Source organism: Coturnix japonica, chromosome 1, assembly GCF_001577835.2.
Source record: "Coturnix japonica isolate 7356 chromosome 1, Coturnix japonica 2.1, whole genome shotgun sequence".
In the NCBI taxonomy this organism is placed as follows: Eukaryota; Metazoa; Chordata; class Aves; order Galliformes; family Phasianidae; genus Coturnix; species Coturnix japonica.
This window is the reverse complement of record NC_029516.1, coordinates 157,323,986-157,350,986: the sequence shown is the minus strand read 5'-3', so window position 1 is coordinate 157,350,986 and position 27,001 is coordinate 157,323,986. Positions and strand designations below refer to the sequence as shown.

Genomic DNA, 27,001 nt, shown 5'->3' with positions numbered 1-27,001 from the left:
TTTGGGAGATTCTTCCAAAAAGCAAACTTTATTGTATGATTTTAGTGATTTATACGAAGACAGAAAATGTGAGATAAAGTAAGAGTTATTCACATCACAGAAACTTAGGGGATTCATATAAAAGTCATCTTTGTAGTTCCGTTTTCTTAAATATTTATGCACCAAAAGCATATTTATATATTTACATTGTGCAAACGCTTCAGAGATGCATTATCCCATAATTTGATTTTTTGCTGAACTGGACTTAAGAAATTGTTCTCTGAATGTTTTTGGCTTTTATTTTTACCAGAAAGAGGTGGTGCAATAGTTTGTATTTAAAACTGGTGATTTTTTGGGGAGGAGGAAGTGGAACTGATACTCAGTTTAGAAGTAGCAGTACATACTTCTTTTACTTGCATACATGAGATCATTTTCCTTCGTAAATATACAAAAGATCATTTGCCTTTAGGTCTGTTAATGGGTTGAGGTCACAGCTCCTATGCTGACTCAAGAGATCAGAATCCTATGTAATATTTTCAATGTTTCAGTGCTGTTAAGTGGCCAAATCCTTGTTCATATTGAATTCAAAGATGAAAGGGGGGTAGTGCATCTCTACACGCCTTTAACAGGGAACATTCACGTCCTTTCTGAGATGGTATACAAAAGCCTTATAAATCAGCGATGCATTTTTATTCCTGTACATATATACTATGAACTAACCTAGAAATTCAACTGCTTGCATTACAAAAAAAAAGCTGCCCTAACTTTTCAGATTGCCACGCCACTTCTAAATAACCCCATTGCACTCTAGACACTCTCTAGAAATTAGTACTTTGCTTAAAGTAAATGCAGTTTAGTAGCCATAGTGTCTTTTCAGACAGATTCCCATAAACAAAACATACTCAGTGCAGTGTTAGGAAGCCCACTAGATTTCACAGACAGAGCTTAGCTTTAGCGTATCATGTTGGTTGTTTCCAGTGTATTTATGTTGGCATATTGACAAAGTGCAAAACTTGAGGAATATCTACCCGGTTCCAGTAGGGTTGACCAAACTGAGTTGATCTGTGTTCCCTCTTATCGTAACACTGGCTCTGATCTTAATTAGGTCTTTTGTATCCTTGCAAACTGTGTTTTGAAATTCTTGCTTTGCAAGATTCCCCTCCCTCTTTTTGTCCTCCAGAGCAGTGAGACGTGTGGTGTCTCATCCCAATCCGGCTCATTCAGAGCAATAGCCTTCCCCAAAGGATCTCAAAGTAGAATCTCCACTGAAAACCATAGTGTGCGATCTACTTCTTGTTTCTCTCTTCTCTGAGCATCCTTCATTTTTCAGCAATACCCAGGTAGCCTTATTATAGACCCAAGCAATAGGGTGCAAATTCCAAGATGCTTTATGCTACAGGCTCGTCCCAACTGCCTCTCCCAACTGGAGGCAGGATTAAAGAAAGGCAGCATTGTGTGCCTTTCTGCTGCCAAGGGAGCAAACCATGAACTTGTTTTGTTTGTAATGATGACTGTTCTGGTTGTCAGAAGCACTGGGAAAGTTATTACAGCTATTGCTGTTCAGCATTAGGAAAATCAAGGCCTAAGCGTTAGTATTTTGCTATGTTTTGTACGTGTATACAGCGGTCTGTAGCAACAAAGATCACTTAGATTGTCAATGATATCCTCTTAAATTTCAGCATAATTAAAATTACTTGGGTCAACATGTTTAAACTGACGTTATTTTAGAGAAATCTTTGAAAAAAATGCATATTATGAGGACTGCTCTAAAAGTAATGCCTCCTATTTTATCATGCTGGTCCATGACATCAGAGGTGGTTGTTGGTGGTATGGCAGTAGAGGTTGAACCTTCCCAGCAATGTTCTGATGTGTATTGTGGTGTGACAGATGGCAGCAGAGATGCAGTCTGACAGAATGGCATCTGACATGAAAGCATGTTTAAAGCAAAGGTGTGTCATTGATTTCCTCCATGCAGAAAAGATGGCACCCACTGACATTCATAGAAGCTTGCTGAACATTTATGGAGACCAAACAGTGGATGTGAGCACAGTGAGGAGGCGGCTGATGCCTTTTGGCAGTGGTGACAAAGACGTGAAAGACAAGGCATCATCCAGATGGCTGTGCACAGCTGTCACACCACAAAATGAAGAGTGTCTCAGTCAACTCATCCACATGAATCAACTAATGGTGACGACTGTATTGAAAAATAACATTTTGTAGCTGGGAATTTGCTGTATCAAATACTGCTGTTCTTGTATCTGCTATAATTTCCATGGGAGAGAAAACAAACAAACAAACAAACAAACAAAAAACCACAAAAAGGAGGCATTACTTTCAGAGCAAGCTATGTAAGTCTTAGCCCATAAATACTTAAATGGACGGCTGAGAGTAATGGACCACTGAGCTGTAGTCAGGAGGGGGAGAGTGGCACGCTTTCATTTTCTCCAGCACTGTGTTCCCATAAGTGTATCTTCGCTTGGAGTCGCTGAGTTGGTCACAACTGAAACTGCAGAAGCTTCTTGGCTTTGTTAATCCAGAAAGCCCCGACTCCTTACTCCTACTGACACTTTTCATGCTGAAATAGAGCAGCATCGTTGTCAGCACGTTTAACTTGTACCAGCATTTGTTATAATGACTTGAGCAAAGCCACGTTACAAGAAGCAGCTTTGTTTTATTCTCAGATGATGGAAACAGCATTGATGCAGATGGGATTGCTTAATGGGACAGCAGAGCAGAGGACTGAAAGAGCCCTTCTGTGTCCCCTTTGAACCCCCTTCTGAGCAGAGATGCTGTGATCAAACATCTTTATTAAAGTGATTGTGCTCATTGTATGTATTATGTGCATAATACTGGCTGAGCATTAGGCCTAAGCTCTGTTGTTCATTTTTGGCTGTTGCTGGAGAGCAAAACTTCACTGTGGGGCAAAGCAGTGAGCAGTGTCTGGCTGCTGAGAGTCTCCATGCTTTATAAGTGAAGACTGAGTGGGAGGATTGAAGTAGCGAAAGGTCTCAAGCTGCGTGATTAAAGCAGAGAGCTGCCAGCATAGATGTATCCAGAGCCCAATGCAATGAGTTTTTAAGACAAGTGACCAATGCTTTTGATCCGAGTGTCTCCTATCTCAGCCTGCCCTCAGCAGCAAATGCAAACTGCTGTTTTTTATTGAAAGCATTCCTGTCCTGCAAAGAACTGGTTATCCTTTAGGCTGCCTTTTGTACAATGCAATACCCTTTAGCAGAGGAGGTCTTCTCAGATGAGTAACAGCTTGAGATGCTGTTCACCTTCCAGCACTTTCTTGCCCTGATTCTGAGAGTTCCAAGCTTAAAAGGGCTCTTTCAAATGATACACAAAGTTAACGCAGAGAGAAGTTTTGTGCTGTTGAGCTTGGATGCTGAAGTTTTACCTGTAGATGCAACAAGCCAGGACAAATTCCATCTTTGATTAAGTGTGAAATCCCAAGTTATGTAGGACTATAATGCCTAAAATTACATTCTCTCTCCCTTATGTTTATAAGTTCATGGGTGTTTTGGCCCTCTCCTTTTAGAAGGTCAAGTACCTTGGCTGTCCTACTCTCGAATTCCACCGAAAACAGAACATCTGTTGAGACTGAGAGCTCAGGATTTTACTTTTAATTTGCACTGTTAGATGTGTGTGATTAGCCCAGGGCCCTTCCCAACTAGGAGTCAGACAAGTAGCACTTTCCCTTAGATTTCATGCTTTCTTGCATCTTTAACTCACAAGCCCATGTGTTTTCTAGAGAGTGAGGTCTACAGTTGGAAGCTTGGAGGGTCCTCCCAATCAGACCACTCCATATTTGTTGGTAGGTGGATGGAGTTTATGAGGAGTCTGCATGATGAGTATTGCAGATGCGTCCCATGTTTTTACATTGCATCTATTGGCAGATGGACAAGTAATTGCCTTGGAACAAATTCCATAGCTATGTGATAAGGTTAGTCACAGCCTTGGTGGACTTTTAAAAATGGTTTCACAAAGAAATGCTTTAGTGAGTCACGTTTGTAATTGCTGAGTCTTAAGGAGCAGTGGGCTGGCAGAAGTGCAGTGTGCATGCTAACTAATGAGCCTTAAAATCACCATACTTGGATCCTCTTATTCCTCATCAGGCTTTGCATCCTGTGAACCTGATTTTTCTTGCAGCCGTGGATCACAAGGTTTTGTTGCTGTAGCCCTAGCTTATTCAGAGAGATTCATTACTTAACAAATAATGCCTCATATCTCAAGGCTGACTTGAAGGCCTGAAACAATACTGTGAAGCTTAAATAAAGGAAGCTTCAGTGCTACACTCAGCCTCTACTGAAGCTAACTGACCCATCTTTGTACCAGTAGAGTGCATCTGTTTGTTCTACCTTGAGTGCACTGGTGCACCTGGGCTCCCACAGTGTGATTTTGTGACCTTAGAGTATTGCTCTGTATTTGCCCCCAGACCTGTCTGTTGGGATCTCTTAACTTCAGGCACTGGAAAGATTGGCAATAGCAAGTCCAAGGCATGTGACAGCCAGGTCAGTAGTTGTGCTCCCCACCACCGTCTGGGCTTGAAAGGCTCATCAGGGCTTGGGGAGGTACTTGTGTTCTGTACTGGGATGGGGTGAATGAGGACACTGCCACTCCTGTGAATGCATTTGCCTGCATCTGCATCCTAAAATCCAGCATTGAGGTGGATGGAAAGGGATAAGGAGCGCTCCAATTTTGGCCAAGCATTGCAGTGAATGTGATCTGGGCTGCTCCTACCAGGGCTGAGCCCTTCCTCATCCCAGCGCTGGCACATCTGCCCTGGCTGTGAGCTGCTCCTGCTTTCTGAGTCTATTTCAGGGTCATCCTTCTGATAACCCAGCAGTCTCAACCAGCTCACTGCAAGGCAAAGTAAGCAGAACAAAGAGGGCAGGAGCACAGAGCAGGACACTTGAGGCGCAAGGGAAGAGGTAGCACTATTGAGTTAGATCAGCTTACATGTGTAGGACGTCTACAAGCTCTATCTTGTCTAGTGTTCAGTATTATGTTTAGAGGTATGTGTGTACTGCTCCAGCTTCAACTAAGTAAAGGATGCTTAGCGAGAAAGCTGCCACTTTTAGGTATGTGTGCACACCAAGGGGTCACTGTTAGCCTACATGAATGCTTTTCAGCTGTAATGCTGCAGCAATGCTTGTTTAGCTTGCAGCCAGATGACCTTGTGTGTTCTCAGCCAACTGCTCTGTTCCCTGAGGATTTATATTCTAGCAGGCATGGCTGAGTTCCATTTTTTTTCCTACCCAAGCATTTTTTCCTTGTGGAGGCGAGCAGGCTTCTTAAAGCCATCTCGGAGTGAAGGCTGGGCACGCTCCATCCTGCCTGTGCCACCCAGAGGAAAAGGCAATACATGCTTTTTATTTGGGGAGGCCACAGTGTTGGCTGTACGACTGAGAGCAGCCCCTGCAAGGCGCTGTGTGTTTTGGCTGTGCAAGCAAGACTGCCTGCATGCTCCCACACCTGTGTATCTGTGTACTTAAGCACTGCCCTCCTGGTCACTGGAGCTTTTCTCAAAGCATGACCTCCCCGCCTTGGCTGCACGTTTCAGCTGGCTGCAATTGTTTGCTGAGACAATACCAGGCTGCCTGCTGCAGAGGTGAGTGGCCCAGAATGGCCAGGCTGGCCTTGACCTCTTGCCAGGGTAAGCCTGGGCCTTCCTCAGTCTTTCCCCGTTGCCAGCTTGGCCGGGCCCAGGGTAGGCTTGGGCTGGCTGTGAGCAGAGAGCTGGAACTAGCTGCAGGCATTGCCAGCATTGAGAAGTGTCTCCCACTTACTTTCAGAGTTGGTGCTGGTGCAGTGCAGTGCTGAGCACAGCCCTCACTCCCTACTTGGGCAGCTGTCAGGAATTAGGTGGAGGAAGGTGGCCAATATATTATAGTGCTTAAAGGCAGGAAGAGAAATGAGGCCCTCACATCCATCTATTGTAAAGTTGCCTCTTCAGCATCCTGAGCCCATGGGTGTTAAATGGACCGTGCTTAGCTGACTCATGTAAAAAGAGGGCAGCAACCAGCAGTGGGAGCCTTGTCCTGGCTTGGGTGCCCTTGGGAACGTGCAGAATGACTGCAAATCCTCCTCAGCCAAGTGTTCCTCCTCCCCCTCATTAAGGGCTGGTTTCCTGCAGCCTCTGCCTCTGTGACACATGCCTGCCCAGACTGGCACAGAGCTGATGGACAGAGCGCTAACCGGTCCTAAGGGCAATGGGCATGGAAGGGGATGAGGGCTATTTGCCTCTCTGAGGAGGAAAGGCTGTGGGAGTTGATTGACTCCTGACCCAAATGCTTAGGCAGGGGTTTGGCCAGGTCATGTCCAGATGTCCCTTTCCACTGCAATCATCCTCTAGTTCTGATGACATCTTAGCAAGGAGCATTGGCAGGGCCTGGGCACACCACAGCTGCTTTCGTTAAGCCTGATTCAGCGCAAGGACATTGAGTCCCTCCTCTGACCTCAAACGTAAAGCAAAAGGGAGTATAAAATACAGACCCAAAGAGTGTCCACTTTTGCTTGCTGCCTGTCCACGTAAAGCGTTTCAGTTCTTCTGAGGCCAGCACCATCCCACTGTCTGCTTGGTAGTCCTTAAAGAAAACAGAAACCTATTAGTTGTTAGCTGTAAAAAGCTGCCTGGCTTGATTCCTATTTAGTAGGTTTTCTTGTTTCTTTTCCAAACTGTCCTCATTGTAGGATGCAGTGAACACATAGACGTGCTGTTAATGCAGATGTAGAGTGATAAAAGAAAGCTGCCTAAAAGCAAGGAGAGGGTCTGGCCAGCCACCATATCAGCCATGAGAGCATCTCAAGCCTTTTCTACCTCCCACTGTAAAACATATATATTGTCTGACTTACTAGAACTACCCACTCACCCAAGCAGCACCGTGCACATGTCCTGTCAATAGACATGGCCCCAGCTTGTCAGCCTGACACTAGGATTTGTTCATTCCGGCAACCTATAGAGGAAGCATAACCCCGAAGTCTAACTTCTGCACTAATATTCAAATGGAAATACAAATCCAAAGGATTTTAAGCAGTGGTCCCATGCCTGTGGGACCAAGGAAGGGCTGCTGCCACCTGCCAGCTCAGATTGGGCAGGGAGTGCTTGCTGCAAACAGAGCTGATTCTGCATCTCTTGTCAGTAAAGCTTGCAAAGCTGCACAACTCCTTGATCATCTTTGTATGAATCTGCCATGCAAATAAGAAGAAATCAGTTGCTAATAGTTTTTCCAAGAGTCGCTTACGTTAAATATGAGTGTTTTCTTGATGGGGAGCTCTTCAAATGTCTTTATGTGCTGGGGTGGCTTTATTTTGAAAGTATTTATGTATCTGTTGAACAAAAAGAGAACAACTTTGGGTGAGAGTGTGAAGTGCCTAAGCAGGAACTGCTGGTTTTTTTTTTCGGTGTTTCTTTCTCTATTTGATTAGCAGCCACTGTGGTGGTTTGCAAAAGGACACCCCAGGGCTGCCCAGATGGCTGGAAGCTCAGGGATTTCTCCCAGTGTCCAGGGATTTCTCCCAGTCAGGGCCTACCCGTGCTGTGCAGCAAGCTGCAACACCCAACAGCCCACCCAAACACTGTGGATCTCACCTGACTCTTTCTGTGCTTCTGCAGTTTGGGCTTGGAGCAGGAAACTTCTCATTGCACAAAGGATCAGACACTGGGGGAAACCCACTTTCAGTTGCAAAGATGGTGTTGAGTGGGATGTAGTCCTTGCCTTCCTGAAAGGGGACAGGAAAGGGCAGTGTTACCCTCATGGACACAGGCAAGGTGGCATCTCATGGGCTCCCATGTACCTGTTGCACACTGGCCTGCAGCAGGTCACCCAGCCGCTTCACCAGCTCCGAGAACCGTGGCCTGTCATTGGGGTTGCTCCGCCAGCAGTCCAGCATGATTTGGTAGCTGTGAGGGTAAAAGGAGCATATGGAGGGTTAGGGCTCCTCTTGATGCAAGGCAGCGCAGGCTTTAATAGCTTTACATTGACAGAGTTAACTCCTGAGCCCGTGAGATTTTATGAAGGCACTGTCCATCACTTACCAGGGCATTTTACTAAGAGTGAGCTTTCCAAAAAAAGAGACAATGGATTTCTTCCCACAGGACACCAGGAAGACCTCGTCAACTGAATAACGTAGCCCAGTAGTCATACTTTCTTTTCTCTATCCCTAATTAAGCATTAAACCTTTGAATAAAACACCTATTAACTGGCAATGTTTAAGTTAAGGCATCCTTAGATGACTTATATGAATGTGTCACTTCCTTGTATTGGCTGAGCCAAGCTTTCCTTCCTGCAATAAAATATGTGGAAGAGCACTGTCACTGGGATAATAAAATCAGCCAATGGTTAATGCTTCCAGATAGATGTGGCTGGCTTGCATCCTTTTGCTGCTCCCAGAACTATTTTTTGGCATGTGTTGCTATTTTGAGTCATGATGCAACACCCAGAAAGGCACTGAGGACATGCCTGGTGGGCAAAATACCCTGGATGTTTATGCTCCTATGTGATATACCCCATGAGGTGTGTGTTTAATGTGCTGCAGTTCACCCTCATGGGAGCAGATGAGGGCAGGACACTCCCTGCTGGGGGGCTGCAGACCTGGGGCCTCAGCTGATCCCTAGTCTCCAGGAATGCTGTGTGGCAGCAGCCGGCAGCAGGAGCTGAGGGAGGCTGAGCCTGGCTGGGAGTCTACAGTCCCTGTCACCTTCCTCTGCCATCAGACAGTGGCTCCAGGAAAGGGTGGACCCTCACCAGTGGCGTGTTTGCAAGGAAGCCTCTACTGCTGCTTCCGAAGTTCAGAAAATGTTCCTAATGTCACATTCCTCCAGCACTTATCTGTGCGCACGTCAGTAAGTGCTAAACCTGGATGGGAATGGGTGACCTTCCTTCTTCTGCTCAGGCGAGACGAGGCTGCATGCATGCTGACTGCACAAGAGGATGGGCGCCAGGGCACTGACCCTGCCTTTGCATGGTCACTGTGGACCCCTGGCCTTGGGCTCACAGCCCACCATGAGTGGCCCTAATAGGTTCATTGTGCTGTTCGCCAACCCTGCCCCATGGGAGGGCCAAGATGTCCAGGGCAACAAGGAGATATGAGGCCATTAATTTCCTGTATGTTTTTGTGGAGTGCTTTTTTGGAGAAGATTATACATTATTAATGTTGCAAGGCGGCCCTAGAGGGTGGAGGGATGCAGGGCAAGTAGAAAAAGGCATCTTACATCTCCTCAGTGGCTTGCTCTGGGGCCCGCATCCTTGTGCCTTCCTTTAGTTTGCTGCAGAAGTCCTCGTCTATTTGGACTCCAGGGTATGGAGATGCACCTGGGGGCAACAGTGGGAAAAGAGTATCATCCATGATTGTATTCATTTATCCATCCATATCCTTCCATCCATCCATCCATCCATCCATCCATCCATCCATCCATCCATCCATCCATCCATCCATCCATCCATCCATCGAGTTAGGTGGGGAATTGCCTCTGCACACAAAGACTCAGCTCTCCTGGCATATGACATGCAAGCAGCAGTCCCCATCCCTGCATTGGCACTCAAGCCCTTGAGTGTGCAACATCTGCCATGTCTGAACATCTGGTTCAGAGCATGGAGAATGATGAAGAAGCACTGATGATGATGCTCCAAGCCCTGCTTCTTGCAGGGTAGCAGGGTCAAACCCAGGGCTATTGGTGGTGTTCACCTGACCTGAATCCAGGAAAATAAACATGAATTTGTCTTGAGAAGAATACCTTAGGAAAAAATAAATCTGATCTCTCTGTGCTTTGGATCGCCCCAAATTCTAGTTAGTTAACAAACCCCAAATGCTCAAAACTACCTTGAAAGTACTAAAATCAAGGCTTAAAATCAGATGACTGCACACTTGCTTTGCTTCCCTTCTCTCTGTGGTTTTAAGGTACAGCCTGATGCTGCTGCTGGTGGTGGTGGTATTTTATTTTTCTCTTTCCTGGAGATAAGACAGCATCAGGAAAAGGGGAAATAAAAAAAGCCCTCTCTGAGAGCCAGTCAGCAGGTTCCAGGAGCTGGGGCTTTTAGGACAAAGCAGCAGGTATTGTGCAGCTGACTGTAAAACGACACTAGTTGGCAGGCAAACCAGCAACGTGTATTTAAAGTAATAAATGATTGTTTGTCCTGCTAATTGTATCCTATTATTTCCTCTGCTGTTCTCCTCATTTGTCAGTCTCTGTTTTAAACCCAATTAAGATTCTTCTGTTATGAAGGCCATTGTTATTCCCTTGCAGTATGTGTTTTGTATCGTCTTCTATTTTCAGTATGGGGAAAAAAAGAAGAAAGAATGAAGAAGAAAGTCTCCTTGGATGTTAATGTTAGACTGCATGCTCCAGCTCATCCTGCAGCATCTGTGTGGATGCATGCTCCTGGGGAGGCTGCTGTGCAGGGCCAGGGCTTCAGGCTGGCAATGGGTTCCCTGCAGGTATCTATGGGCATTGAGGAGATTCCCCAAAGCCTTCTCTTCTCTTGGCTGAGCAGTCTCAACTCTTTCAGTCTGTCCTCTCAAGAGAGATGCTCCAGGCCCTTCAGCATCTTCATGACACTGTGTTTGACCCTTTCCACCATGTACAGGTCTAATGCGTTTAGAGAGAAGTGAGAGAAACCTGGGTTTTGGACATGGCAGAAAGAGATGCACTCTGATAGTCATGCTAACCTTTATGGCTTTCAGCCTGTCAAGTCAGCTCTCTTGGAAACATAAAATCATTAGGGTTGGAGAAGACCAATAAGATAATCTACTCCAACCACCAATCCATCCCTTCCATGCCCACTAACCATGTCCTTCAATGCCACACTCGTACCTCCAGGGATGGTGGAACACCAGCTCCCTGGGCAGCCTATTCCAATGCCTCACCACTCTTTCTGAGAAGAAATCTTTGCTAATGTGCAGCCTGAACCTCCCATGGAGTGACTTAAGGCCATTACGTCTTGTTCACTTGCTTACTGATGCCCTTACAGGCACAAACATTTTCATTTCTCAGAGGCATGATGTGCACAGTTCTCTCTGCCTGCTCCCCACCTTTGTCTGGTTTAGGTTTTTCCTTGTTAAAACCCATGGCTGAGGTGACACACAGGTCTGGCTCTGACAGCAGACCTCTTCCTGGCCCCCTCTCGATCCCAGGAGCAGGTTTAACATACCCAAGGAAAATATTTCCCACAGCAGAACCCCAAAGGACCACACATCACTTTGGGTGGTGTAAACTTTATCAAAGATGGTTTCTGGAGCCATCCACTTGAGAGGAAGTCGAGCCTGGAATGAAGTGGACAAACCTGACTGTTATTTTCAGAGACTTAAGGAATTTAATCATAGATGAATAAACTATATATTGTCATGTAAATAACCGCTATTCAAACAGGAACCTGTGGGATTTCCTTATGGGCATCCTAAAGACAGGGGAGAGAACCCTGTGGCCAAAGACAAATCACTCTGTGTTGGAGATGTTCTTGGGAAAGTATTCAGGTATTGCACCAGCTGCCCACGGAGCCCCTCATCACAGTCCGTGAGTGTCTCCTGAGCAGTCCTGAAGCCATGCAAATAAAGTTTTGCAGCTAATACATAGAGCTGTCAGATTTGAAAGCTACATCCAAATGAGGGTAGAGCTGGCAGGTGGGTGAGACATTCAGGAGGAGAGCCTTGTTTTGGAGGGACTGGTTTCCTTGAAGGAAAGTTACTGGGTACAGGAATCACACTGAAGAGCCATCCAAGAGACAAACATCAGAAAATGTCTGAAGTATTATCAAACAAGGGCTGTGAGCTAGCTGCAGTGTCAGAGCATTCTGCTTGAGGATAGACCTACTTTCTGATACATGACACATCACATTCACATAAAAGCTGTGATAGCTTTCAAGCTCTTGTAAGTTCAGGAAATGCGAACATCTTCAGAACGCTCTGGTGGACAGTTTGAAATGGTGTTATAAACATTCGGGTAAAGAAACAGCATCTTGACTTACATCTCCTTTTCTGACATAATCAGGGTCTTTGTAAATGTCTCGAGCCAAGCCAAAATCACAGATCTTCACCACATTGTTCTCAGACAAAAGGATGTTTCTGGCTGCCAGGTCACGATGGATGCACTATAATAAAACAGTTTCACAATCAGGCTGCATTTCCTTAATCCTGCCCACAAATTTCCTGACTGTCTCCCATATCCTTTTTAAAAATAATAGTATTTGAGAGATCAAGTTAATGTCTTTTTTTTTTTTTTTTTAAGGAAGTCAACCATAGTTACATGAAATGGATGCAAACAGTGACAGTTCTTTTGGGGAAAAAAGAAGAGATTTCCCAAGTCCAGAGAGCTTGGAAAGTTTGGAAGAATTCTTTGATTCTGTGAAAGTCAAATATTTTTAAGCCTATTGATGTTCGCAAGGAAAGCAAAGATTTATCTGGGGCTCCTATATGATGTGTGTTCAAATTGAGGAAAAAAAAAAATCACACCTGGAAGATCATCTCTGAATGAATGAGCTTGACCCACTGCCTCCTGCCATGATCCTGTGTTTATGGACTATGGAGACTTGGATAAACACATGGTTATATTTATAATGTCGAGAGGAAAACAGCTCTTCCTTTGGGACCTCTCCCAAGGAAGGTGTCTCTGAAACGTAGACGTGATTTCACCTCTACATCCCATCCCTCCGCAGGGAAAAGTCCCCGGGGCAAAGCTCACCTTTCTGGAGGAGAGGAACTCCATGCCCCTGGCCACTTGGAAGCTGTATGAAATCAGGTCCTCCATAGTGAGGGGCAGCTTGTAGAGCTCAGCAGCATCTGCACAGGTAGAAAAGAGTTTGTTGCAAAGATCGCTCATGAGGAGGTTATTTTTCCTCTCTCTTACTGATAAAACTGCTCTTATAAATTCAGTCTTCATAGAGTCGTATTTGAAGGTCAGCCCACTGTCACTGGCAACAAAAATAGTGCTTGCTTTATACCCCACACTCTGCGTTTTCCCCAAAGATAAGGAGCAGTCAGAAGTAACAATCACACATTTTCCTGTCAGATTTAGTAACCCTGGAAATAATCTTTTTTTAAATCTTGTACCCTCTGGACATGACCCTGTGAGTGTCTCCCACGGATGTTTATTAGGGTGATAAATGAGGAAAAAAATTTCAGGGATGCACAGTATGTTGTAAAAATATCACAGACCATGTAGGGACAGGAAGGAATTAATACCTACCCTCCTCGTCCTCCTCCGCATCACTCAGACTTTTATCTTCCTGAAACCCAGAGCTCGCAAAGCTCTCACTGCTGGTAACACTGGCCAGTCTCTGTTTCTTGCCCTCCACTGGCTCGATACCCTTTTTGTCTTTCATCAGCTCCCCTTGCAGAGTGGGGTCCTTCAAACAGGCAGAGAAGAGGTACAACATCAGAGGAGTAGGAGAGCACCACAAGATGCTCATCCATGGCACGTGTGGTCCCATCTCCCCTTGGGGTAGGGATCCAGCGCCATGTGGTGGGGCTTTGCAAAGCTTGTGGGTGGATACATGCTCCAGACTGCGGCTCTTCTCAGCCTGAGGACATCTGGAAGGACCTTTCTTTTCCACTTGGAGACAAGGGGCACAGGTGGTTCAGTTAAGAAGAAGTGGCCATAAGCGCAGATGTCCCAGCCCCGCCAAACTAATGTTGGCTTTTACTCTCAGGCTGCAGAAGGCACTTGCCTCTAAGCAGTGTTTGGCACAGGGCTGTAAGCCCAGGTTTCCAACAAGAAGAAAAAGTACTTGAAATACAGCTGCTGAAGGAAGTGACTGGCTGTTCTCTATTTCTTTCACCTAATGTTTTCATGCAGCAGTCAGTGACAATTTAATGGAACACACAAAACACCTCTCAGAGAATGCTTTCTTTGTGATCTGGAGAGCACTCTGGCTGCATGGCCAGGCTCCTCCATGGCCATCTCTCTCCCCTGCCATGCTCCATCCCCCTCTGGAACAGAGGCTCAGCCAAATCCCTTTGGAGATGGTTACTCCTCAGCATGCTCTACCACTGCATTCACAGGACCTTTGTGAAAAGTAATGAGATGCCTCTGAGCTCTTGGCAAGGCTGAAAAAGGATTTTGAGCACTGCAGCTCTGGAGTCATGTTCCTAAATGCCACCTCAGATCTTTTAATCCTCTGGGGGATTTGGCTGGATGTACAGTCAGGGATGTAGTTGGCACATTTAGGTTCAGGTTTGTAATAAGAAACAGGCAGCAGATTTGATTCAGAGTGCTTGTGAGATGTGAGGACAAGACTTTAATCTCTTTTCCTCTGGGTAGCCCTGCTCCTCACACAATAAGAAGATTATTGTCAAATCTCTGAACATTAGGATGTCTTGGAACATTGGCTCTAAATGGCATTATCTTGTTTGTGTTCCCAGCAGCGCTGGAATCAGTGGGCAAAACCACTTCCTTCAGCTTCACTGACACGAGCCTCCAAAGTGACCCCATGCTCAGCAGGAATGGGTTTGTCAGCAGAGGGGTGAGAGCATGTGGGGACACTTTGGATAGGATTCACTTCCTCCCACTGGAGATGGCTCTGTCCACATTAATCACAGCAGGCTCCCTGCATAGGCAATGTGGAGAAATGAGCCCTTTCTTAATGCATTACATCCCGCATCAAACATTTAAAGCAGGTCAGGTGAACTGCACCCAAAAGCAGTTTCTCTCCTTTGGTATCAGATAGGCTAAGGAGACCAGTGCAGAGGCTGATATCTGCACTGCTGTCGTGCTGGGCATGATGAACCTGAGGCATATGCCACCTCACCTTGGTGGGGCTGAAAAAATTCCTCTTGCTTTTCAGATAGTTTGATAAATTCCCGTACTTGCAGTATTCAACAATCACCATCAGAGGCCCTGGGAAAAAAGGAAGCGCATTTTAAACACCGTAAAGTGATACGTGAGAGTTTTAGTTCTGAGAAGATGAATAGTCTTTCATGCCCATAGATATCGCGTGTCCTAAAGAAGCAGAAAGCTGTTTGGAGGACACTGGACATGCTAGCAAAAACAGCACTGTTTGTGAAAAGTAGGGATGGGCCTAATTTTGAGTGCTGTGTCATGACCCTGGGTCCTGAGGGACCCTCTGTTTCCTCTTTGGTCAGTTTGAGTTCAGATTGGAGCGCAGCAGCCCACACACCATCACTGAGCTAAAATAGGTGACATATCTAAAACAAATGACCACTCTCACTGGCTCTTTGATTTTCCTATCATGAAGGACTTTACAATTGTTCCCTTGTGACTCATCACTTGGGGCAAACAGCTGATATCCATTGCTCCCAGTCTGTTCAGATCATGTTAACCTGAGACAGCACTGGAGTGGGTGAGATAAAAGACAACAAGTGGCTCCTTATTCAGCATGGTCCAATATTTGCTCTTCTCCTGTTAACACTCAAAGAGAGTTTAAGTAGGGAAAAGGATAATCACTTCATTAAATAAGTAGAGATCTCTTTCTCTCCTCCTCTTTTCTCACCGAGCAGAGGACGAGCTCCAATATTCTAAGTTAATAACTAGACCTCTGGATGGAAAGCAACAAGGCCAGATGGCTGCTATGGAAGGTCGGTCAAACCATTTTCAGTGCAGTGCTCATTTTTTACCTCCATTTTTTGTGCAGGCTCCCAGCAAATTCACAATATTCAGATGATGGCCAATGTGGATCAGTATTTTAAGCTCAGTCATCAGTGCTTTGTACTCACTAGCTGTGGCCCCTTCTGTAAATGCAAAACACGGTCAATGTGATAAGGCAAAAAACTGGTCCCAGTGAGCTTTACCACTTACTGTCACGTTCCACTGAAATAACTTTCATTACTGAATGTATTTCACATGCTAATATTATTTTCTATTCGTCCCTGCCAAGCATCCTCTTACTTGCAATAAAACCCATAAAAAAGTCAAGCAGTCAACTTCCTCCCAGTAGACTTGGGTATATTTAGAAATGAAAGAATTTTTCACATGTTTTGTAGTTGCAGCCAAAAAAAATGAATGAAAAAATAAAAAGAGGTTTGAAGAGTACTAGAGATCTAGAGTAGTTTTTTAACTGACCTGACTTCAGCCACTTAACAGTTACATATTAGTCTGAACTAGTTGACTTCCCAAGGAGTCAGTGGTAAAGCAAGGTGTTACCAGAGGCTGATCAGTGCTATCGCATGTTCAGAGAAGGGATGAACCACCTTTTGGTGAAGCTCCTCTGAATCTGTTGATCACACAACAAGCCTGAAGTATTGACATAGACTGGACACGTACATTTTAAATGGTTGAACTTTGTGGACAAACTCACTCTTTCTGGATATGATCAATATTAATAGCAACAGCAGTGATGTAAGGAATCTCACAACTAAACATAAAAGTTTCTACTTAGTGTTGAGCAGAATTTTTCATTCTATCCAAGCAAAATTCTGCTGCAGAATTTTGTTTTGGCAAGAAAACAAGGAAAAAAAACCCAACAGTGTTATTTTTCATAGACCCAAGAAGACTAAAAAACTTGAATGTTGCCAAGAGTGAGAACTGTCTGGTGAAAAGAACCCAGAGTCAGGTCTTAAAGGGCTTGGTTTCAACATCGTTTTGGAAGCAGATTTTCTTGGTGGACCCCCACAAAACTGATTATCTAATCAGTAACTCAATATTCATCTGTCCCACCTCATGGGAATTCTGCATGTACAAAGCTCATGAATGCCTCCATAGTTACTGGATAATCTGGTGAGGACATAAGGCATGAGACAGATCTTCCCTATCTTCAGGTAGGGAAAAGTGCCCAAAGGACCCAATCACCACAGGCTCTGTTCACAGGCAACAGAACTATACAAGTGCTCAGAACACCAGACTGTGGGATTTGCCTGAGGATGGGATGAACTGTTCTCATCATTGACAACAAAGGGAGTTTGAGTGACAAACTCAGAAACAAGAACCTACTCTGCACATGCGTACATAAATCCCACCATGAAGGATTCTTGCAGCTGCCATTGCTCCCACCTGTTCTAGGAGTACCCCTGGTGCTTTGGCTGTAGATGTACATAAAGAAATGCTGAATGTGGCAAGCCACTGCCAGATATTTGATGAACTCATCTATCTGTGTGCTGGCAGATCGCGTATTGACCCAGGTTGAAGGCTTCCACTGAAACCTGTGACATGAACAGCTACTGGCCCTCCACTGCGTAAGTTCTTCATAGGGACCAAAGTTTTAGTTTCTTCCCATTTCCCAGACATGCTTACTGGAAGATAGTTGCTCCTTGTGTATTGCTAACAAGGCTTTTCTGTGCTTATGGGATAAGAGAGAGGAGGGAGGTTTGTAACCTTGTCAGCTGAAAATTTCCCCTCTGGGGACAATCCTGGAGTTAGCAGTAGCAGGTGCCCCTTGTACAGGCTCCCCAGTGTCCTCTTTAAATTGATTAGAGTCTTTGTCCTTTCCTCTCCAATGATAAAAATGGAGATGATTTCACCTTGGGATGAGTGCTAGTGTATGGCAATTCCATCACCCTACCTGGGCAACAGCATCCTAACACCATGTAATGAAGCTGCAAGTGTCTCAGAGAGAGCACACCTGCTCAGCAACTCAGAGGTTTAAATTGCTCAGTCTGTTTTGCTTAATAGAAAGGCCTTCATGTAGAAAAACTGCTGGGCCTATACTAATAGAGAGTGTTAGAATGAGAAGCTAAAGCCAGGCAGATGCAAATGAGCTACAATTCACTTGTTTTTAACAACGAGAGGATTAATCATCAGAACTAATGACCAAGGATTATGTGGAAACTTCCACCTGAGTGTCATCAAGGTGGATGCCTTATGGCTCAGCTAAGTTCTATGTACTGTGCTCAGTGCAGGGTCAACACAGCATAATGGCTCAATGCAGGATACATAGTAGTAGTTCCCTGCTCTGATCCCATAAGAGTCACTTCATTCCTTCTTTAAGTAATGGAACAAGACTTTAGGAAACTCAGACTATCGGGCTCTTGGTGCACCTGAAACTTCCTCCTGTTCCACCTGGCAATTTAACTTTTCTACTGTGGACATCATTTTTATTTCAGAGTTCTGCTACTAGGATGGAAGATCTTGGCAGCCTTGAAACTGAGTGTGCACATTTTGGATGCTTTAGACAGCCAGGGGCAGGGGGTAGCATCACACAATACTTCTTTCAACAGAATCATGTTAAAAGTGAGATATGATATGATAAAGAGCCTCATTTTTTCCAGCCTGGGTTGGCAGTGAGGTACCTTTCAGCATTTTCACAGCAACAATTCTGCATGTTGGTGATTTCTTAATTCCAAAAGCAGATGCTTGTACCACCTTCCCGAAGGCCCCATGTCCGAGTGACTTTCCTGAAAAGAAAACAGATTGGAGAGAGGCATTCCCATAAAGAAGAAATTTTACCAGCTAATGAATGGGGAAATAAGGATTTGGAAAGAAAAGTTCTTTACAATGAGTCCTACATGTATATTCCTAACATAATGTGAAGTTGTTTTGGTGTTGTTTGGTGGTTTGGGTTTTTTTTGTTTGTTTGTTTGTTTTGGTTCTCAGTTGTTTTTCTTTGCTTAACATAATCAGACATATCAGACACAGAGTCACTGTAGGGTTAAAACTCCCTGCTCAGGCTGCCCAGGGCCCCATCCTGCCTGGCCTTGAGCTCCAAGGAGGGGGCACCCACAGCTTCCATGGGCATCTGTGCCAGTGCCTTACCACACTCTGAGTGAAGAACTTTCTCTTAACATCTAACATAGGTCTCCCCTCTTCTAGTTTAAAGCCACTGTCCCTTGTCCTGCCACTGTTAGACTGTGTTAGGTTGTTTCATGGTGGGTAGGATGCTTCTAGAACAGACATTTGTGGCATGGTATCGTTGTCATGCTGAGCAGACCTTAGGAGAATAACCCAAGGGCCCTTGAAAGAAATCTATAAACATAGATTTATGTTTATATATATATATATATATATATATAAATGAAATTCTCCAGCAGTAAAATCTGATGGTCCTTTTCTTTCAAGTCCAAACACACTGCTGATCTCATGATCTCCACAGCCCCACTTATGACTCACTGCTGTATGGGGCAGGCAGCATTGACTTTGATACAGTGCTCACGCAGCCAGTTCTGATCAGTGAGATCTTGTCAGTCAATTCATTATCAAAGTATCTCACAGCCAAGCAACTCATTTAGACTGCATTTGTGCTTCACCTTCATCAGAATCCAGGTGCTGGCGTGTCTAGCCAGTATGTAGCAGCAGGCCTTGTCGAGCAGAGGAAAGGAGCAGAAAACAAAGTCCAGCATTCCATAAAGGAAAATAACAATGGAAAAGCTGTGACACTAAGGCCACATTTATTTCTCAGCCGTGCACCTGTCACACAGCCATCTTCACAGGACAATTCCTTTTCTCTGTGATGGGCATCTGATGCAGAAGAGATGAATCACTTCAAAGGGGGCTGCTTGAGTGGCTTTGACTTGGATGTCTACCTTGTGAGACTCTATAGCTGTGAGAAATCAAACCCTCCCAGACACTCACAAGAAGAGAAGGAAGAATTGCCTCTAGTTCTAAAATAACTGGATGCTGCCTTTTACATGTGTAGCATTTCTAAGCTGCAGTTCTCAGTCAATGGAAAGTAAACAGCATATGTTACTAAAGCAATGGAAAGATGAAGTGGAATACACAAAGCAAAAAAACCTCTAGCATTTATTTCCCCTTAAATGTGCAAAAGTGTTGCATTTTTTACAGTAAATAGAAGCCATGAAGAACTTAATATACATGGCTGAAAATCACCTGCAGAGTGAGCCTCGGTGTGTGAAAGGCACTGAGTTTCATATACAAATACAAGTGGAGCAGCGCGTGGTTTGAAGGTCAGCAGCCAACTTCTGTTCCAGTTACTGCAGACAGTTCCTTCATCCAGCAGAAAGATCAGGGAAGAGATGTTGAGACAGGGCCCTCTGTTTTCTTGGGAATTGATGTTCATTTTTAATGTACTGACTGTTCATGGGTTGTACCAGGTGATGTTGCAGGTTGAGATCATGTAAAACCCACTGTAGCTTCATTTAATCCAGAACTTCAACCAGTTCCCATTGCTGTTAACACTTCCCACATCAAGATAACCCATGCAGTCTCTACTTGGAAAACACACAGGTTGTCTTGTAACACTCCACAGAGCTGCCAACCTTTTAGGAAGGAGAATGACCACTGGAAACAACACTTCCTTCTCTAAACAGCATTTATGATTTAATAAGGAACCGTTATAACACCTGCTCTTTGTTGCTCTTTGTTACTCTGCTATCATGCTAAATCTTAGCACAGAATAGGCTTGCTCTGAATATCCGCCGCATAGTTCAAACCCTGTGGCTTATTATGTACACTACATAAAGGATGAATGTAACACTAACAGATTGTCATTGCAAAAGCCCCTTCTGTGTCACACAGTAATTATATAATTATTAAACAGAGCAATTAAACAGGAGAATATGAGGATGGCCATCTGAGCGGCCAACTTGTTCTGGCCCTCCAGTAGCTACCGTGGCCAGGTTCACTGTGTGGTATGAAGCGCTGCAGTATTTGCAGACAGACCAAAGAAGTTCAGTGCTCTCCTTACATTTTCTCTAGCTGACTTCTCAGTTTCTTGGTGGAACTGAGAACTCATTGAAATGAACAGACCTTTCAGTCAAAGAATTTAGGATCAGGAGGTTTCCATTTCCATACCACCTTCGTAAGGTTCTTCAATAGATTTCCAGATATCAAAGTGTGTGAGTAGCTAGACCAGAGGAATCAGCAAAAGGCACTTTCAAGTTCCATGCTCCGTGGGTGAGAGCAGAAGCTCAAAGTTGTTCTCATTGCTCAGGTCCTTGGTCATGGTTTGAGCCATCTGGGCTTCACTGTCAGCAGCTCCCTGTTCTCCACTGTGTGAAGGGAAGGGTTTGGCACACAAAGGAGGATGGGAGCAGTGTGCCTGGTAGAGCAGCAGGGTTTAGGGCACGGTGGGAGCAGGGCTCAGGGAGCCATGTGCCTGACCTCATGCAGAATGGGGCAGTCTGACCTCTGGGAGATCAGGAGTGTCAAGCCCACGATCAGCACTTATGCTGATGCAGCATCGTACCGACCACATTGAAAGTGATTTATAACACCAGCATTCTTCTGGCTAATGAAAAGATGACATTTAGATCTCAGCCAGCCTAATCTACATGGAATGTTAATTATATTGATTTCTGTGGTGCCATATGGTATTTTCTCTAACATATGTTGCTGTGGATGAAGGGGGAGTCCTGTCACACAAGCACTGTACCACACGTGTGGGCTGTGTGTATGTGTTGGAGGAATACAAAGCAAAGGAGACATGGGCTAAAAGCAGAGACTTGCTGCAACAAACACATATCTTTGAGGATGAGTAGGTGGAAAGAGAAAAACACGTATCCGATGCTGAAGGAGTTGCATTTCGAAGTAAAAATGTTTATAAAAAAACATAGAAGCATATTTTGCTCATGAGATGCTGATCCTTGGAGACTGCCAAGGTTATTCAAAGGCTGAGCCAGCTGCCATGTAAGCAGGGCTTGCACTGAGATAATCTTGCATGCTGCACATACCCGGCTTCACCAAATCTGGTTCTCATTCATTGTCAGCATTCTTTATTTGTTTACACCAGTTCTTCCACTTCTAGCTCGTTCCCTGGCCATCATTCCTCACCTCCAGCCTCCAAACACCAGCCTTGCAAGATGTGGGTTTTTCTTGGTGTTTACATTCCATTTCTGCTTGATTCTTTCCATGGGATTTACACACAAATAAAGCATCATATAAAGCAGAGATCGTGCTGTCTGCACATCAAGATCTTGGTCCATCATTGTAAGAAAGCTATTTGAAGACTGAAGGCACTCCAACGCAAGGTTATGTTTCAACATTCCCAGAATTGTGTACGACAATAATAAATGACTTATCCACATCTGGTCACCTTGTGCCTTCTATCAGGCGAATTAAGCGTGATGCTAATTGTACTCATGTTTTAATTATCCATGGTCCCTGATCCCAAGGGGGCAAGGAGAGTTTGTCATGGCTTTTAGATGAATGCAAAGAATTTCTTGCCCCAGCTGTAGGACCCATCTGATGAATGCCTGAAGGAACAAACAGCACTATAGCAACAGGCTAAGTTTACAGCTCATTTTTTTTAAGTATTGACTCTCTTGCTGAAGTCCTTGTGGTTTCTGGAGGGACTCCTCAGCTCTGCAATTGGTCCCAACCCTCCTGCCTCACAGCCAGCTCCAGGCTGGGCTCAGAGAGGACAGAATGCTCTTGAGCCTGTGCCTCTCACTGGGGTGAGTGAGCTGCAGGTTCAGAGTTTGTGAGGGTATTTACTTGTGTGTGGATTGGTACGTCACATTCCTGCACTTTACGGTGCACTGACAAGAATGTCTATAAATCTGTGGCACAGAGGGAGAACAGAGACAGTGGGCTGGAGAGAGGAGGAAAGGAAGAAACTGGGAGGGGAAGGCAAGAAAGAACTCATTTCTGCATAGGCATTTTCCAGCTCAGTGTTTAAGCAGGGAAGAAATGTACAGTAAACTTCAAAATATAGAAACAAGGAAGTCAAATAAACACAGCCTGCTGTGATTCAGCCACAGGGGATGGAGTGCTCTGCATGGAACCTGCAGGACTTGGTGCTGCATGTCCAAACTACATCCAGCACCCATGGTCACATGCACAGCTCACCCAGCAGCCACACACTGATGTGCAGAATGCAAACATTACCCAGCTTCAGCCGTTCCCGTGCAATCTCCCACTTGCTGGCATCATAAGGCAGACGTTCACATTGCTCATCTAAGGGCACTTCGTCTGGATCCATGATGATCGACAGGTAATGATTCGTCTTTGTCTCCGAAAAATAAGGCTACAAAACAAGAATATTCCAAAATGAGAAACAGGAGAACAGCACACGTTGGCAGCTCCCTCTTTGGATCAAGGCTTCCCAGTTAATTCTGTCTGTGGGATGGCATTTCACAGACCAACTGAGGGTTCAGTTATACTACCTTTGGTTTATTTCAATATCGCAAGCCTTTTTGATGTAAAAGAAACTCCTTCCTCTCTCTTTCCCCTATGTGATACATCAGCTTCCTCGATGAAATCAACGTGGGTCTGTATTAACATATGGTGTTACGACACAGGCCCTCTGCATAATCAGAATTATTTTCTTCACATGACTAAACGTTGCTGTTAAAAATAACTTTCCTTCACGATTGTGTAAAGTGGCCATATGCAACAGATGGAGTTCAACTGCCTGTGTTTATTGTTTCCATATGCCCAGCAAAGATAGGTCATATGTGGTTACAAGTTGTGCAAGAATGGTCACCAGGGGACTGATGTTATACATTTCTGAATCTGTTTACAAATGTTTAGAATTTTTTCCTTTCTTTGGTGTCATTTCTTACAAGTTCACTGAAATACTGGGATTTGGAGGTACTCATCATTACCTGCGTTCAAAAACATTATTGGAAGTGAATTTTCCAGGAGCAAAATTTCTATTGAACAAACATATCACCCACTTCACAAAACCAATGTTAAGGGAAAGTTGAGCCTAAGCTCAAAGTTTTCTGCAGTTCATTGATTTCCACTTTGAAATATACTTTCCTTTAAAGAGCACTGAGGTTGGCACTCCAACCCACTGGACTTTTCTTGACACAGGAAGCACTGATATCTCTAGAGAAAAAGTCTGTTTGTTCTTATTTCCTATGGGTTGGAATTTATGGAAAATCTGTTGACTGAGACCACTGATGTTACTTTCCCTAAACACATGGAAATGGCTCAGAGATACATGCTCAAACACACATATATATATCTACACTTCTTCATTGCCCTCTGTGGTTTTCAGCTTTCCTCTTCTACAGCTTGGAAGCACATTCCTAATACTTTCAATTCCAGTCATTTGTTAGATACTGCTGGCTTGATGTGCTTTAGTTGCAAATGTAACCAGAATAAAATGACAGTAGCTAACAGCTCCTGTTCCAGTTGCCTTTCATCATCTCAAAGCTAGTCCCAAGAAGGATTACAATGGTGTTTGGACAAAAGTCAGGTGGCACAAAGCCCAGCTACCAACCCTCCACTGTCCCTGGGTGGGACGTGGATAAGTGGGACAGAGATGGAAAAAGAAGCATGTGAAGTGTTCCAAAAAAACAGCATTTGTTGGTAGTGATGTGTGTTACTGACTGCTTCTACTGATCTCTTTAGAAGAGCTGTTGGGTAGACCCAACCTAAAGAGCAATAGGAGAGTGGGAAGGTGTAGAGAGCTTCATAGAATCATACAACAGCATAGGCTGGAAGAGATCTTAAAGATCATCTAGTGCCAACAAACTTCCAGGTTGCTTTGTTCAGACACAAAGAATACCAAAGCTCTGGCACAACTGGAGCTTTGCAACTACATTTGGAATGGTGAAGAAGTGTTAAGTATATCATTTGTAACAGACAGGCTTTCAGAAAATTCTCAAGGAGCAAAGAAGATTTTTTTTTCCCACTGTGAACGCATCATTTGTATATGAAACTTGATTTTAAGCTAATTCCAGACATAAATCATTGAAAGAGTTTGTAATAGGAACACAGAGAAGACCATAAACACTGACTAATGTTTGTTGGAAAAGCTTGTCTGGAAAGAAGCCTTCACTTGTCATCTAGTTTTAATCCCTTGCTCTGTAGCAAGTACAATTATTTTATTCTCTGTTAACAATCTAACAAGCAAAAAACCCCCACCAAAACAAGAACAAAAAATTCCACATCTCCTCACTACTTTTAAAACTTAGATTTTTCCAAGGGCTGACCCCATAGCTTTGCAGTCCTGTTACTAATTATTTTATGATTACTGGTGAACAGACAGAACCAGTCCCACTTTTTGTAGTTTATCTCCAAAGTTCCTCCACAGCTTTAGTCTCTGTTTTTCTCACCCCACGCAAAACTTCCCACACATTTCTCCTTACAAAAGCTTGCAGTAGAAGGAAGGCGGAAGCATGGCTGCTGCCATACAGACTGGGTCCCGTGTTCTCAACTGTCAATAAGAGTTCTTGGTGGGAAACCTAAATCATGGGCAAGTTGAGATAACATGGTTTTACCTTCTATGGGGAGCTCACACTGGAGCACTGGGTCTTCTATCCCACATTGGCCCACTACCTCTGCACACACCTGCACCCACATATTGCTCCAAGAGCTTTCTGCACCACAAAGGATTGGGTTTTCTGCATTAAGCCATCAGTGCACAGCGTGCACAATTGCACCAGGCAATGGGGACAGGGCTGCCAGCAGAAAGGAGCACTAAGCCACCACTTGAACAAGGAGGAAGGGCAGACAGCATCACCACGCTGATACAGGAGCATCTGTGCCAGAGACTGAGCTGCCAAAATAGCTTCAGTGAAACATCACTTTGCAAGTGATGTAATTGCACCAGACACTATGCATTAACCAGACCCCACCAGGCTCTTTGAAGATCTGTCATCCTTACAAGCTGCAGACTTCAAAGGCACTGAGATGCCAAACTCTCTTGGCCTAAAGGCAATGGGGATGCCTTTGGCAGGAGTCAGGCTCCCCAATGGTGCCATGCCCTGGCTCTGCAGCTCACACTCAGCCCTGTGAGTCATGGTTTCCCTACTGACTGCACAGGGAATGATGGAGAGCAGTGAGGCAGTGAGCAAATCCTATTTTTTGTGTTCCTAGCAATACTGGTAGCCTAACACGAAGGAGAGGCAGGCAGAGCTTGGAGAACCCATCACCACTCTTACCCTCTTCAGTTTGCGGATGAAGAGGGTCAGCAGGAGCCAGAAAAGTGTTGCAGCCACACAGGTACAGGTCAGGGTTATCAGTTCCAGGTTTGATCTCTCCACTGTGCCTGGGAAAATCAAGCAGAAAGCATTTTAGAAAAAGACCTGCAAAGCCAGGAACAGTGTGTGTTTCTCTGTCATTAAAATAAAGTACCAGGAATGGCCAGTCACATTCAATGGGGCATTCATCACTTTTTGGACTGGAGAAAGAATCCTCAGCAAAGCCATTGTGTCGAACACAGCCAAAAGTCACTAGATCCAGTAGCAAGTTTTGGGTAGAAGTCAGCCCATCCTTGGGGAGCAGGAGGTGAAGTGGACAGGTGCGTAGCCTGATGATGGGAGCTCAGCTCATGCTGAGCATGGCACAGGCATCTGGAGCCCCATGGAGTGGTGTGGGCAGAAGGGTGGAGGCAGGGTTTCCTCATACCCAGGGCTCAACCCAAGGTGACCCTGAGCAAACAGGGGACATGTGCTGCCCCAGCAATGCTGGCAGAGCCCTGCTGGGAGTGAGGAAGGATCTCCAACTCCCAGAACAAATTGAACACGGGAAAGGGAAATAAAAATGACAGCAGGAAAGGGAACAGCAGGAGAATATGAACATTAGGAATCTGAAGAGTATTAGAGCTGACTGACAGACCTTAAAAAAATATATGTAACTAAATAAAATTCACTCCACACTGCCACTCAGGGACTCATAAAACTGTTTCAGAGCAATCTGTTGCCACGCTTCCCCCAGTGTATTTTCCTTCTGATTGGTAGCAAATGCAAAAAGAACTTGTGCTCTGCCTCTCATTCTAATGTACCCTGTGGTATATAGGAAGGGCAGTAACTCTGCATAGGATCTCACAGCAGTGCTGCCACCTGTACCTGCAAACCCAGCTGCACCAACGTCACTGCTGCACCCCATGTGCCCCATTCCTACACTGACAGATGATCCTGTGATCACAGCTCTGCAGCACTGGGCAGGGTGCTTGGAGATGCCAAAGGATTCCTATCCTTGGAGGTTTTCACCATTTGGCCAAAGCCATCTCTGACCAGAGGCAGTGTTGCTGATGACTGTGGTTTGAAATGGAGACTAGCTTCCTTTCAGTCCACTCTGGTGATCCTCTGATGTTGCAGGCAGTGGTCTCCTTTTCTTATCTGGTCACTATATAACCCAGGCTGAACCCTGCTCAGTGACCAAGGGAGTTCCAGATACGCTTCATAGAAAGAGTCTTGATGACTTCAGAGTTAGCGTGGCCCAAAACATACAACTTTTTAAGGTACCAATCTAGAAAGGTGGATAGCTACAACAGCTGGCAGCTAC

The 27,001-nt window shown here is 44.8% G+C and overlaps 1 protein-coding gene across 1 annotated transcript in view; it reads right to left on the bottom strand.

Moving 5' to 3' along the window:
- Window positions 1-27,001, bottom strand: part of FLT1 (fms related receptor tyrosine kinase 1) — a 99,531-nt gene continuing 72,530 nt past the window's right edge. The window contains exons 16-30 of the mRNA XM_015852074.1: window positions 25,657-25,763; window positions 22,649-22,787; window positions 18,157-18,261; window positions 15,550-15,663; window positions 14,724-14,812; window positions 13,163-13,322; window positions 12,659-12,756; window positions 11,946-12,068; window positions 11,133-11,244; window positions 9,197-9,296; window positions 7,780-7,885; window positions 7,574-7,704; window positions 7,227-7,311; window positions 6,478-6,569; window positions 1-2,554 (exon numbers count right to left, since the gene is read on the bottom strand). Of these exons, the coding sequence (XP_015707560.1) occupies window positions 2,350-2,554; window positions 6,478-6,569; window positions 7,227-7,311; window positions 7,574-7,704; window positions 7,780-7,885; window positions 9,197-9,296; window positions 11,133-11,244; window positions 11,946-12,068; window positions 12,659-12,756; window positions 13,163-13,322; window positions 14,724-14,812; window positions 15,550-15,663; window positions 18,157-18,261; window positions 22,649-22,787; window positions 25,657-25,763 (1,766 nt within the window). The 3' untranslated portion in view covers window positions 1-2,349. The remainder of the gene's footprint in view (window positions 2,555-6,477; window positions 6,570-7,226; window positions 7,312-7,573; window positions 7,705-7,779; window positions 7,886-9,196; window positions 9,297-11,132; window positions 11,245-11,945; window positions 12,069-12,658; window positions 12,757-13,162; window positions 13,323-14,723; window positions 14,813-15,549; window positions 15,664-18,156; window positions 18,262-22,648; window positions 22,788-25,656; window positions 25,764-27,001) is intronic.